Source organism: Octopus bimaculoides, chromosome 5 (assembly GCF_046866305.1).
Source record: "Octopus bimaculoides isolate indiv1 chromosome 5, ASM4686630v1, whole genome shotgun sequence".
In the NCBI taxonomy this organism is placed as follows: domain Eukaryota; kingdom Metazoa; phylum Mollusca; class Cephalopoda; order Octopoda; family Octopodidae; genus Octopus; species Octopus bimaculoides.
In genome coordinates, this window is record NC_142932.1 from 68,330,928 (window position 1) to 68,346,973 (window position 16,046).

Consider the following 16,046-nt stretch of genomic DNA (forward strand, 5'->3'; position numbering starts at 1 on the left):
CCTACTGTCTTCACCAATTACTTCCTTTCTGCTCCATATTTCCCCTGTGCTGTTCTCCATCACTAACATCTCACTTATCTGCTTTCATTCTCAATGCCCTCACATATCTACTGCAACACCCATTCCCAAACTTCTAAGTTTCTCTCCATCATTTTCCACAATCACCTCTATCTTGTTGCTTACTCAGTCAAAACTGTTGTATCACTTCAATATGCTCACTAAAAGGTATCATTCGGTATTCTGTGGTCGACCAAATTGCGCAACATGCCCAAACATTCTAGAAGGTTCAGAACTCCTCTTCAAAGAGGGACAAAAATTCAAAGTTAAATCTGACTTTACTTGTGCCTCAGAAAACCTTATTTATGTAATAAGATGCTCGGGCTGCCACAAAAACTACATAGGGTCCACAGGATTATCGCTCAGACTATTTTGTTTTACCTCATTTCTTTATTTTATTCTATATCGATCGATATATATTTGAATTTTTAATCGTATTAATTTTAACTTTAACTTGATTTGGAACTTTTATGAAATGATATATATGTATATTGTGTTATACCTTTAACTCAAATTTATTATTCTTAATTTATTTGTATGTTATCGGTTGAAATAATATATTTGTATATAAATTTTTATATTATACGTTCTATATCTTGCATCTTACTTCTTATATATTTCTTATTCTTTTATTTATTTTATTTTTCTTACGTTATTTTTATATCTTTTTATTCCTATGTTTGGTGGATTATGTTGTATTTTTTATGTATGATCATTGAGGGAGTGTGATATGTTGAGTCGTTAACCTGACGTTTTTATTCTGTAACTAATATTTATATATATATATATATATATACACGCACACAATATATTGCTGGTTGGAGCTGACCCTGGCTATTGCTCTGGTGATCAGGTACTCATGATTGAAGATGAGCCAACCAGTTTGAAACTGAGTCATTCTGGTGATCCTGTTGTCTGCTAGAAGATGGTAGGGATTCGCTCTGCCTGCTAGCAATATATATTGTATACACAGGATGCAGTGCCACACCAATAACCAGTGGGTGGAAGATCTGCCTGGGGTTAAACTAGTAATAATATGGAACAGCCACTTTTATGTGGCGATTAACTTTACTTATATATATACATACACATTTGACAGGCTTCTTTCAGATTCCATCTACCAAATCCACTCACAAGGCTTTGGTTGATTTAGATCTATAGCAGAAGACACTTTCTCAAAGTGCCATGCAAATGAACCCAGAATCATAAGAAGCTAACTTCTTATCACATAGCCACACCTGCATGTATGTGTATATGTGTGTGTGTGTCGGGTGGGGGTGGACATATGTATCCCTACAAATGTGTTTGTGTCCCCTTGCCTTGACTTCACATTATTTTTGTAAATGAATGTAATTCATTTCTGATATTTTGCAAAAGCCTGTTTTTTTGTGACAAGATATTACCTTGCTTGGAAACATGTAAGGGATGCTAACAGGAAGGACCATTAAAAATCTGCCTCAGTAAACTCCTACCATGCCATGCAAACATGGAAAAGTAGATGTTATAATGATGATGATATTTTTATAAATGTAGTATTGACCATCAAAAGAAAGAGTCTTTAGTATGATAATAGCGACTAATAATATTTTTTGTCAAGTCAGTCTCTAAAGTTTCACCTGTGCATTCAGATGGTCATCAGAGCAGCCACAACTCTTAGTGCTGCTGATGACATGTAACCAGATATCACCTGTTGCCTGGTCAGACCATCATTTACTAAAATGGCAACACTAACGAGCCTGCTTGGTAAAGAGGGTGGTTATTATTGGATACCCTGTGGGATGAAAAATAAAACCTGTCAAAAGGCAGAAAAACCAAGTAGAATCAATGGCTATCCAGCAAATGGAAGTTAGAGACTCTGGTCTTTGTTGTGACATCTTATTAGGAGAATAAGACTTTGATGCAACATCTGTGACTTTGTTTGCATCATGATGTAGACTTGTTCTTCTTTTTTAGGAAAGGCATATGTTTTTTAGGAAGTGAGATTAGCCCTGTGAGAGGCCTTCCTTCACTTTAAAAAGCTTCAGTTACAAGCATAACTTGATATTAAAAACATCTGAAAAGACCACTATCTTTTTTGTTAGCACTACTTCACACAAATCCATCATATTTTGTCACACATTTGCAAGGTATTCATTGCTTATGAATATCTATGTTGTTCATTATTTTTTTCTGTGACTGTCCTTGCTTATTTCTTTCTTTCATTATATATATATTTTCCTTCTGCTCCTCATAACTTGTTTTTGTTTACCATTTTATCTAGTGACCTTGTCTCTTTTTATTATTATACACTTGTCTCATTTTTTATGCTTGCATTCATCTTTTATGTCTGTCTATTTATACTTCAGCAGCTTTATTGGTGAAATTGCAAAATGGAACAACATTATTACAGGTGTTGAAATTGTGATGATATTTGGATAATAACTGATGAGGGATTGAGCATGTCTGCATCTACTGTGTGTTTTCGCTGTCTGCTGTATGTTCTTTGTCATCTTCCTGTACTCCCCCCCCCACACACACACACATATATAAAGGAATGAGGGGTAGCAGTTAGGATGTTGCAATCATGATTGTAAGATCATGGTTTCGATCCCCAGAATAGGCAGTGTGTTGTGTTCTTGAGCAAAACATCTTATTTCACATTGCTCCAGTCCACTAAGCTGTAAACAAGTTCCAGCAATAGATGGGAAGTAAATCCTTTGACAGACCAGCAACCTGTTCAGGGTTGGGGGAGCGTTGTAATCTCAGTCATTTATATTCCATGGGAACTGGGTTAAGCTCCTGCCTAATGAGTCAAGGGCTCATGACAAACCTAAGCTAAGTATGTGCATGTATATATATATATATATATATATATATATATGACACGTAAAAGCACCCACTACACTCTCTGAGTGGTTGGCGTTAGGAAGGGCATCCAGCTGTAGAAACTCTGCCAAATTAGACTGGAGCCTGGTGTTGCCATCCGGTTTCACCAGTCCTCAGTCAAATTGTCCAACCCATGCTAGCATGGAAAGCGGACGTTAAACGATGATGATGATGATGATGATATATATACGCATGTCTTTTAGTCTTCTATTTGTTTCAGTCATTTGACTGTGGCCATACTGGAGCACTACCTTTAGCCGAACAAATCAACCCCAAGACTTATTCTTTGTAAGCCTAGTACTTATTCTATCAGTCTCTCCTACTGAACTGCTAAGTTACGGGGACATAAACACACCAACATTGTTGGTGGAGGTGGGGAAAACACAGACACAAATATATATATATATATATATATATATATATATATATAGGAAAATAAAAAATAAGGCAGAATGCTAAACTGAAAGCATATTTTAATATAGATGTGTATAAGGAAGATTAAAGAGGATTTCTAACCGGCTTCCATTGCATGGCAAATTTTCAAGAAGAGGGAGAATAAAAATGTTTTTACAAAAAAATAAAAAATAATATATAAGAAAAATAAATATACCAATACATTATATTGTCTTTGAGCTTTTAAAGTTCAATGGTAATCCATGTAGATAATTGTTAGAAATATTAAGATGCATGGAATTGAGAGTTCAGTTTTGTTTTAAAAAAGGGCTGAAAGTTTGTGTAAAGCAGGAAGTGTGGTGTCAAAACAGGAAGTGTGTCTAAGGGAAGACAATTCTGTGGGTTTTATACTCTTTAGTTGGAGTTCTGGACTCTTTGTCAACAGGAAGTTTATGTCTGTTCTTAGAGAAATAAGAAGTAAATTTATATGTATTTCATTGGGTAGGTGAGAGAAGGGAATATGGTATATATTCTGTAAATAATAATAATAAACTTAAATTTTATAAGTGTTCTCCATGTATTGGCTAAAGAAAATAGTCTAATATTGGAGCATATAAGTCCTCAATGTAAAAAAAGTGGGTATTAGTACGTGTAGGAATTGAGCCCACACCTCATATCTTCATGGTAAGTGTGCTAACTGATTACACCAACCTACCCACCGATTTCTTCCCATTAGATTTAAGAACTATAATTTCATAGTATTATGTAAAGAAACAAATATGTGTATTCTGCATTAAATGAAGAAATGGTGATAAGTGAAAATTCTGTAAATAATAATAATCATAAACTTAAAGCTTATAAGCGTTCACCATGATATACACACAAACATATATATAATAGGGACAGGTATGACTTTTTGGTTAAGATATTTGCCTCTCATCCACATGGTTTTGGATTCAGTCCTATTGCATAGCACCTTGGGTAAGTGTGTTCTGCAATAGCCTCAGGCTGACCAAAGCATTGTGAGTGAATTTGGTCAGAGGAAACCAAAAGAGGCTTGTTATGTATGTGTGTGTATACATATATATGCATAGATGTGTGTGTGTGCACAGTGCATTGTCACTGTCATTTCAAGCCTTCTGTATAAACATATTCTGCCATAGAAAATTTGTCCAACCTATGTAAGCATGGAAACATGAACATTAAGATGATGATTATGACACACACACACATCATAATTTCTTGTGTTTATTCTCATTTAACTGGATATATACTGGAATGATTCTATTCCTATCATTCCTTCTCTGGAATATTCCTTCATTTCTTCCACTGGAAATATATTTCCAATTAGGGTCAATCAATATTTGTCTCAGGTATGTGTGATAAATAGATTTAATTATTTGAAATTTATATTTTTTAAATCAAAAATAGGAAACTAATCTTCATTATTAACATCAGTGTGTGTGTGTGAGTGAGTGTGTGGCTGCAAGGAATAATAAAGGGGTTGGACAAAATAATGGTGACACCAAGCATCATAATTTTGAAATATCCATAAAACCATCAAAAGCTTGTTTGTTTTTATGTTTTTTGATTTATTATTAGTGTTGCTTAGTATGTTTTGCTAAAATTGCTGTTTCTTTTCAGATATCATCAGAAAAAGGTAATTAAAATTCATTAAAATGATAGATCTATTGGACTTTCAAAGAGGTCAAATTGTTGGTGCTCGTATGGCAGGCGCTAGCGTAACGAAAACAGCTGAAATGTTTGGTGCATCAAAAAGTACTGTCACGAAAGTAATGACAGCCTTTGAGAAAGAAGAGAAAACCTCCTCGTCGAAACAAAACTCCGGAAGAAAACCAAAACTTTCAGATAGGGACTGCCAGACTCTTACACGCATTGTTAGAAGGGATCACAAAAGTACAGCTCCCAAAATTACTGCAGAGCTTAATGACTGCCTCGAGAACCTCTTTTCCACAAAAACTCTTTGCCAGGAGCTGCACAAAGCCAGATTTCATCGGAGGGCTGCAATCAGAAAACTACTACTTTCAAAAACAAACGTTGCAAAGCATTTAGAGTTGAGTAAAATCCTACAGAATTAGTCTCTAGAACAGTGGAAGTATGTTATTTTCTCAGATGAGCCATCCTTTACCATATTTCCAACCACTAGCCGAGTATATGTGTGGAGACAGCCAAAAAAAGCATTTGACCCAGACTGCCTTCTTCCAACTGTTAAACATGGAGGAGGATCTGGGGGTGTTATATCTTGGAAATCCATAGAATTAATTGTCAAGATTATTTAAGCATTTTATCTGATTAAATTCATCCTATGGTTGCGGAACAGTTTCCGGAGGGAAACACAATCTTTAAGGATGTTAATGCACCAATTCACACAGCTAAAGTTGTTACTGAATGGCATGAGGAACATTCTAGTGAAGCTGAACATCTTATCTGGCCACTACAGTCCCTAGATCTCAATATCATTGAACATTTATGGTGCATTTTAGAAAAAAATGTAAGGAGTCAATATCCTCCACCATTATCACTACAAGAATTGGAGACTGTTTTAGCTGAAGAATGGACAAAAATTCCTTTGGAAACAATTCAAACTTTGTACGAGTTGATACCTCATAGAATTCAAGCTATAATTACTGCCAAAGGTGGTCGTACCCCATATTAAAATAAATCTGTTTGAAATTTTAAGGTGTTTCCATTATTTTGTCCAACCCCTGTATTTCCATTTAGCTATTTTACAATGATATTCATTTCAACATTTACTCAAGGTAACATTTATTTTAGGAGGTAGATATTTTTCTTTAAATCAACCTCAGTGTCTAACTGGCAATCTATGTCATTGACTCTTGTAGGATGAAAGACTAAGTCTCCCTTGGCATGATTTGAGCTTAGAATGTAAATGTCTATAACTAAATACATATAAATTCTAACATATATAACTAAATACATATAAATTTGGGAGCTGGGGTGAGGAACTATTCACTTAAATTGACCCAGTATTTAACTGGTGTTTTTTTTTTATTGAAAGGTGAAGTTGACTTCAACAGGATTTGAACTTAGAATATAAGAAGTGGAAACTATACATTGCAGAATATTTTGATCAATGCTTGACCAATTCTGCCAGTTAGTAACATAAATGGCATAAAATAGCTGAAGTCAGTAGAATACAAGTTTGATTCACCATATCTGACTTACCTTCTTTTTATTGGTACCTAAAGATAGATCATTCCCAAACTGTTTACCTAGAGCTACATTATTCCAGTTACTGATCATTTCTGATTTACCATTTTCCTGTTCTCTTGTCCCTAGAGCCCATTCTGATACTTCATCCCAACCATCTTCATCTTGATCTCCAACTCCATACCAATTATTCCCACTCAAATGGGTCAGGTCATTTAAATATCTTGGAAGCACAGTAAACTTTAATAGTACTCTTGATGATGAATTCAATGTTTAGAATATCTAAGGCTACAAATGCTTTTGGAAAACTTTCCCATCATTTGTGGGATGAACACAGTGTCAGTTTGCATACTAAAATAAGTGTATACAGATCTTGTATTTTGAGCACACTTTTGTATGGGGCAGAAGAGAAGCATGGACTCCCTACTATAGACATATAAAGAAACTTGAAACCTTTCACATATGCTGTCAGCACAATATCTGCAACTTAAAATGGCAAAATATCAAATGTCAAAATCTTAGAAAAATGTGACATCTCCAGTATCCAAAGCATGCTGCAAAGAATTCAGTGCAAATGGGTTGTACATTTTGTTCAAATGAAAGATGAGCGCACTACAAAAATTCTTTTGTATGGCCAACAGATGGAAGGATACTGCAGTATAAGGATAAGTTAAAGCAATCACTAAATCTCTACTGCTTAACTTGACACCTTGGGAAAGTCATTGCCTAGATCGATCTGCATGGTGTCGCATCAAAACAATTTGAGTTGAAGAGAAAGAACAATAAAAGAATTATATCCTGCAATTAACAGATCATCAAAATCATCCTCATGGTGATTTCATAGCAAGATCCATACCTGGACTCAAATTACATTCACACATTCATGCAGATAGATGCAATTTCTTTTGTTCTTTTTTGAAAGTTGTTTTCTCTTTTCCCCACGTTTTTTATTTTCTTGTTTTTCTTTAAGTCCTCTCCTTCAAACACTCATACGTTGAAATCGACAGGAGCGACCATTAATATTTGAAATATTTCAACTAGTAAGGAATTTCAACCATGTTTCGTGGTCTGCTACCACAACAGCTCCTTTATAGGATCCAGTTAGCTCAAGACATCATCAGGAGGAACCACGTCCGGTTTCGGCCCCTACTCCTCTACCGTTTTGACGTGGCGGGGCCACCCCCTTTCGGAGGTGTCTTCAGCTCTGGTGTTGGGTGCATGTCTTCTTTCACTGTCTGTGACTGTTCTAATTCAACTGTGGAATGTCCCTCACTATGGTTATTTTCCAGGAGGTTCTGGCCACACGTCTTACAGTTCATCAACCCACGTTGTTGAATTACTTTCTTCCGACATACCTTCCCTTGGTGGATTAGGATCCAGTTAGCTGAAGACATTATCAGGAGGAACCACATCCGGTTTACATTTGAAATTATTTTTCTAGCTAAATCTTGAAGCAGGCTTAGTAAAATTTCATATTTTGTGACAAGTGGAGTAATGTACCTTGTCATCTGAATATATTATCTTTGGAATTTGTGCTACTTGAGACAGAATTCATCTGTAATAGAAGTAAATGGTTAAGAAGTTTGAGGTCATAGGTTTGATTCCAGGAACATTTTTTACCATGATTAAGTTTGCTCCAAACCTTGGGAGTGAAACAGGCTTGACAGAAAATGTGTGGAGGTCTATAGAATGCACCATAATCTGTAATTCGAAAGAAAGCTATGTCATGTATACTGTTATACTTCAATATGACAGTATATATTCTGCCTGATTACATCAAGGATTGGAGTATTTTGGAATACTCTGTCATAATGGCAGAACAACTAGATCACTCTTGGTTGAGACGAATATAAGAGTTACCATCACCATATCAATGGTACATAACTAAATTCCTTTCTCATTAACCATTTCTCCATGTTTTATGACATTAATAAATAAGGAAAAATTATGATTTAACCCATTTGATACTAACCCATTCAAGACTGCCCTTAGTTCTGTGATCCTTTCTTTCTAAAGTGCTCTAAATAAAAACCTTCCGTCAAGATGTTATCTACCTTTAAGTTCTAAACACTAATTTTATAAAGATAAAGTTATTTTACTAAATTCTTCATTATTTTCAAAACTAATAGAATCAAAGAGAGAGTATTTCATCAGAAATATGTTAAGAAAAAGGTTAAAAACTATTGATTCCTTCAAAACATCTGTCTATGATCTGACATATTTTGACCAACAAATGTTCATTAATTAATGAAAAGGCTCAGTAACTTTGACTGTATTTGAGACATGAGCTGGTTATATTTGTCACTATATTGGCGTTTTTGTTATTCTTATTACTGTTAAAGCTATTATATGCTAATTTAATACACAGGGGTGTTATCTTGAGCTTTGGCAACAAGACATCTCCTCAAATGTCAAGAATCTTTCTTAGAATTCTTGTAGAATATAAGATTTCACTTTTCTGCAGGCTGACAATGCAAATCTCATTTCCATTCTTCTTCAATCTCTTAGGTAGCAGTTTGAGTCAAGTATACCAATTAACAAAGGTAATTCTACAGTTTTGTCATCTCACTGGGTAGGTTTTGATATTTCTCAATTTTTTCTGTTTCTTCAGTATCTGTCCGGTTATCATATGGTATTGCAAAGCCTATGCTCTCAATTTGATTTTTTATGTCCTCTATAATCATATCTGGTCTTTTTGCTTAAATTGTATGGTCAGTCCTTTTGGAGAAATCCTTAAAATCCTGTAATAATTATCTTAAAACTCTCTCCAGACAGTATTGATGACAATATAGAAACATGAATAATCTAACCCCTAAACCACTCAGATATTATATTTCTCTTGTTGATTCTTTCTTTCCCAGTATCTTGTAGATGTGAAGTGGAAGAGTAAATAAGATATTAACGTTTAGCCTCAAATCGAGGAGTGGACGAAAGTAAGATTGATTGAAATCAATCATAGTGCATGAGAAGTACCAGTTTTATTGATCTCAGAAGATTGAAGGGCAAAGTTGAACTTGGTATGATTTGAAATCAGAATGTAAAGAGGTTTAAGTGCCACAAGACATTTTGTCTGATGCTCTACCAATACTGTCCTTACTAAATCTGTAGCAATTCTACCAGTCTATATTGTCTGGAAAGAGTTTTAAGATAATTATTGGAGCATTTTAAGGATTTCTCCATAAAGACTGACCATACAATTGAAGCAAAAAGACCAGATATGATTATAGAGGACATAGAAAAGAAAACAAAGCTCAAAGACTTGCAATACCATATAATAACAAGATGAATACTGAAGAAACAGAAAAATTGAGAAATATCAAGACCTAGCCAGAGAGATGAAGAAACTGTGGAAGACTAGGACAACAGTTATTTCTCTGGTAATTGATATACTTGACTCAAACTGCTACCTAAGAGATTGAAGAATAATAGAAATGAGACTTGCATTGTCAACCAACAGAAAAGTGCTATCCTGTATTCTACAAGAATTCTAAGAAAGATTCTTGGCGTTTGAGGAGATTTGTTGTCATCAAAACTCGAGATAACATCCCTGTGTACTAAAATAGCATATAATAGCTCAGTTTGAGCTGTTATCAATTATTCCCAGACTGAGAAGGAAAGCTGTACAAAGATACTAATATATTCATCATCATCATTGTTTAACATCCTCCTTCCATGCTGGCATGGATTGGACAGTTTGACAGGAGCTGGCCAGACTGGAGCCTGCACCATGCTTCTGTGTCTGTTTTGGCATGGTTTTTACAACTAGATGCCCTTCCTAACACCAACCACTCTGCATTTGCACAGTTGAGATCAGTTTTGACATGGTTTTACAGCAGGATGCCCTTCCAATTCTTAATCTATATTTAAATTACAGGATTCCCTCATGTTATGGAAACTTTGGTTATAGTATTTTACACTTTGGAAATTGTAAAGAATGACAACTAATTTCAGGATATGGCTTGCAATTTCATTTTTTCAGAAACTTTAATTAATGTTCACAATTGTAAAAATTTAAATCATATTAAGTCAAATTAAAAGTTTTGCCAGCACTTGGAAACTCTCTCCTCTGCCCCATTTAAACTGGTGCCTTCACTTATTCAACTGACCTTACTTTTCATTGATTTTAACAAACATACCGACAACTACTCACTCCCTTCTTGGCTCTAGACATTTTGTTGATGCACCAATTCAGTTGACCTGGGTCTTGTTTCTTTGATCTACTGTACCTCCTTCTTATTCACTATTTTCCCCACCACTTTTATTTTTGTGTTTAAAATAATTATGATGATGACTTCTTGCCAATGGAAGTTAATTTTTCATTGAATTCTACAGTTTTACTATTTAATATAGATTACTCATTGACCTCCACTGCTATTGGATTTAACAAGTAGCATATAACACATAATACTGATTGATAACAACAATAAAAAGAGAGTGTGATAAATATGAATCTTTTTTTTTTTTATTGAACAATCATAATACAATTTACAATATCTTCTAGATACTCACAAGGAGTAGAGACTAGATTGCTTTCTAGCAGATCTTCACATTATACACATAGAACAAATGGTTATTTCAACTAAACTGGGACCTACATTATTTTTGTAATGGATTATTATTTTGTGTGAAGGTATCATTTTTGTGGCACTATATATTGCAACTAACACAAACAAACTATGCTAATAATATTTCATCATTAAAAGATACGGTATTAGGAATTACATCATTACAATATTTGACATCAGTTGTTATTATGATGTTACTTATTACATCATTACAAGTTATGATATTTGTAAGTGGATTAGATGAAATAATAGCCAGTCATGTCCATCCACATTGTATAGACATTAATTTATGCAACGTTTTAAAAGAAAGAAAATGGTTTCCAAGGTAAATGTGACATCAAAAGTCATATGATACAGTTATATGTAAATGAAGAGTTTTCTAAAATTATCTTTGCATAGGAAATAGACAAAATCTTTTATATCGCATTTATATCTATTATATAGATATACTATATACAATAGCATTCTTTAGAGCCATTTTTTGTTTATGTTAGCCTTGAGATTAATAATAATAATAATAATAATAATAATAATAATTATTATTATTATTATTTTGGCACAAGGCCAGAAATTTTATAGGGAGGGGATGAGTTGATTACATTGACCTTAGCATTTAACTGGTACTTTATTTAATTGACCTCGGAGGAATGAAAGGCAAAACTGACCTTGGTGGGATTTGAACTTAGTCTGTAAAAAGATAGAACAAATACTGCAAAGAATTTTTTCTGATGCACCAATGAAACTGCCAATTTGCCACTTAATAATAATTGTTTCAAATTTTGGTACAAAGCCAGCAGTTTTTTAGAGGGGGGGATCAGTTGATTACTTTGACTTCAGTACTTGATTTGGTACTTATTTTATTGACCCCAAAAGGATGAAAAGCAAGTAAAAATAATAATGATTTAAAATTTTGGCACAAGGCCAGCAGTTTTGGGGGAGGGGATAAGTTGATATCATTAACCCCCCAGCACTCAACTGGTACTTATTTTATTGACTCTGAAAGGATGAAAGGCAAAGTTGACCTCGGTGGAATTGGAACTCCGAATGTAAAGATGGACAAAATGCCACTAAACATTTTGCCTGGCGTGCTTATGATTCTGCCAGCTCACTGCCTTAATAGTAATAATAATAATAATAATGTGGATGAAAATAATTAAGCCCATTTTCTGAGTTATCATTTTGTTGGTTGTGTTATCAGCTAGAAAAATTAGTTTTAATGACATGCATTTATATATACATACATATATATATATATATATATATATATATATATATATATATATATATACACACACACACACACACACATATATATATATATATATATATACACACACACATACATACATCCACATAATAAAAATGTGGTGAACTGTACATATGTCAGAAGAATCCGTGAGTGATTGTGACACATTTCTACTCTCTCTCCTTTATGTGTGTCATTTTGAAAATACAAACTGGGTTTCATTTTCATTCTTAAATTAATAAAAATTTTAATTTAATTTGGTAATTAGATTCTAGAGGTTATTAAATGTGCATTGTTGTTGTTAGCATTGTTTAGCTCCAGCTGAGCCCTGACCCAGCATACCTTTGACTGAAAATATTCCAACCATGACCATCCTTTTATTCAGACACAGTGTACATTGTCCAATGTATCCGCCCATTCTATTAAAGTGGCAGGGTGTAATTTGAGGGAAATTTAGCTGTTATTTCTAACACATCAAGTGATACCATTTTGTTGGCTCAAAAATGCAATATCTTATGAGCAGTTAAAAAAAAATTGCAATAGTCAAACTTTTAAAGATTTTGCTGTTATCTTCTGAGAAACATTGAAAAGATGAGTAATATCTTTATATTTGTGTTTACCAACCTAAATCCTCCAAACATCTCAGATGCTAGGGATTCAAATCAGGTTATCAATAATCATGAAATACTGATCAATCAACTATTGATCACTGGTTAACAAGATTGTGAAATTTTTCTTTTATCTATGACAAAATACAACTTAAATGTTTACATTTTTCAAATTTTTTTCATCTTAAAATTAACTGTTTAGCAATTGATTAATTATTTGGGTTTACCTCACAACCCAAGGTTCATAAGTTTAAACCTTCCCTCAAATATTGTTTTTTTTTTTTTTTGTCCTTAGGCAAGACAGTCTACCCTCTTTGCCCCAGTCTAGTCAGCTAGAACAATAAGGAGGCTAATGTGAAGTAAAGAATTAAATTAGAAAAAAGAATAAAGGTAATAAACAGTTGGATTGATTGTAGAATGTTTAAAATGACAGATATATTCTCAGCCATGGCTCAAGATAAAAGAAATGATATAAACTCATTGTGGCAACAATTTGAAATGATATAGAATTTTGGATGAAGATTTGTTCCACTTTACAGTACAAAGTATTTAAAGGAGAAAATATAAATTAAAAATTAGAAATTTACTGAATTTATTTTGTAGTTATTTCAGTTCATACTGAATTCTTATTTTTAGATGATTATATTTTGTTTAAATTTAATTTCTTAAAAAATATTTAATAAGAAAGATTCAAGAAATACCTTTAGTTATAAACATCCATAAAGAAGTGTAAATATTCTGTTAACCCTTTTCGTAGCAATCCACCTGAGATTGCCACTGGCTTTTTGATACAAAAATCTCATGTTTTAAAGTGTTTATCTTTAAATTAAAACCCTTCATTAATTCATTAATTGTACATAAGAACCTTTTGTTATGTCTTTAAAACAGATTAATAATGAGAAATTTGTTTATTTTGCCAGATCCCTCAAAATCCTTATATATTTTCAAAATTAGCTGAAATACATTGACAGTGTATTTTATTAAGATTATGGAAATGAAAGGGTCCATGGATCCATCTTTGTTAGGGAAAGTCTGATTGTCCTTAACATTGACTTTTGAGGGATAAAGTATTGTTTATATAGGATTGGAAATTCTTAAAGGAATATGATGATAATGAAGACAAAACTAACAACAACAATAATAATAATAGTTGTTTCTGATCTAGATACAAGACCAACAAGATTTGAGGGGAAGGGGGGTTAGTTGATACCATCATCCCTTGTACTTCACTGGTACTGTATTTTAACAACTCCAGAGGGATGAAAGAAAAGTAAACCTCAGTAGGATTTGAACACAAAATTTAGAGTTGAAAGAAATATTAAAAAGTATTTTATCTCACACAAACAATTCTACAACAACAACAACAATAATAGTAATAATAATAATAATTATAATAATAATAATAATAATAATAATAATAATAATAATAATAATAATAATAATAATAATAATAAAAAATGGTTTCAAATTTTGGCACAAAGCCAGCAATTTTTTGTGGCAGGGTAAGGTGAGGTAATTCAATTACATTGATTCCAGTATTTGACTGGTACATTTACTGTAGTATTTTAAACTCAGCACATAAAAAGGACAGAAGAACTGCTACCAGGCATTTTGTCTGATGTGCTAATGATTCTGCCAGCTTGCCATCTTCTTTAAATTTTGGCACAAGACCAAGAATTTTGAGGGGAGGGAGCAAGTAGTACTTGACTAGTTCTTTATCAATACTAATACTTGACTAGTGCTTTATTTTATTGACTTTAACCAGGTGAAAGCTAATGTTGACCTTCGAAGGATTTGAACTCAGGACATAAAGAGCTGGAAAAATGCTGCTAAGTATCCTGTCTGATACACTAACAATTCTGCTACACTGCCGCCTTAATGATAATCCTTCCTACTATAGGTACAAGGCCTGAAATTTTGGGGAAGTGGGCTAGTCAACAACATTGACTCCAGTACTTGACTAGGACATATTTCATCAACTCCCAAAAAGATGAAAGGCAAAGTCAACCTCAGTAGAATATGAACTCAAAATGTAGAAGGCTGGAAGAAATGTCACTAAGCATTTTCTCCAGCATACTAACGATTCTACCAGCTAACCACCTTTTTAATAATAATTTCTAACTTAAGTACATTTACATTTTAAAAGGAGGGGAATAATAAATTAGACTAACCCCAGTAATTAACTGGTACTCTATTTTATTGATCACAGATGGATGACAGGCAAAGCTGACCTTGGTGAGGTTTGAACTCAGAAATATTCAGAAAGGATGCAAGTAAATATTGTAAGGCATTTTTCTGGTACTCTACTGATTCTGTAGTAATAATAATAATAATAACCCTGTCTTTATTGAATACTAAGGACCCATACATACAAAACATGTCATACAAGGTGAGTTACAAAATATGTGGGGGCTTTATATATATATGAAATGGTTAGGGTGATGCAGAAACATACAGTGATAAATAATAATACAAATAATATTGATATGAATTTTTTTCATTTTCTTTTCCATTTTCTATCACTAATTTCATAAATGAACCATTTACTGTGCAAGAAACATTTTTTCATTCTATTTGTCTTTTTTTTTTTTTTTACTAGATGTCTTATTTATTTCTATATTTTATTATTTAATAGATCTGTATCTCAGAATTGGTCAGAAAATTTACTGTAAAAGTCTCAGACTGCACCAAAAATTGTAGGTACAATAAATAATACGTCTATACAAAACAAAACAAGAAATATATAAATAAAATGAATAGAATAAAAAGATGCATTTCTAAGATAGCAATTTCGAAAGAAAACAGCAACAAGAACAACAACATCAAAATAAATATATTCTTTAGAAGGCAAAAAGGAAGTAGAAGGTGTTTCTTCCCTTGAGAATAAAGTTTTCTTAGAGAGAAAATTACTGCAGTAATTGAAACTAGAACGACAGAATGATAAGGTGAAACAGAATGATGGAATGATAAGGTAAAAGAATGATAGAACGATATAGTGATAGAATGAGATGTAAGTAGTATAGAACATTAAAAAAATGTCTATGGAAATAATAAATGGTAATGACATGTGTATGTGTACACACACACACACACATATATATATATATATATATATATATA

At 33.1% G+C, this 16,046-nt stretch overlaps 1 protein-coding gene across 1 annotated transcript in view; it reads left to right on the forward strand.

Annotated features, from left to right (window-relative positions):
- The first annotated feature begins 1,775 nt into the window (after nucleotides 1–1,775).
- The window catches only part of LOC106883548 (tyrosine kinase receptor Cad96Ca), a 51,146-nt gene continuing 36,875 nt past the window's right edge, over nucleotides 1,776–16,046 (forward strand). The window contains exons 1-3 of the mRNA XM_089353088.1: nucleotides 1,776–1,902; nucleotides 6,637–6,742; nucleotides 8,972–9,050. Of these exons, the coding sequence (XP_089209214.1) occupies nucleotides 1,776–1,902; nucleotides 6,637–6,742; nucleotides 8,972–9,050 (312 nt within the window). The remainder of the gene's footprint in view (nucleotides 1,903–6,636; nucleotides 6,743–8,971; nucleotides 9,051–16,046) is intronic.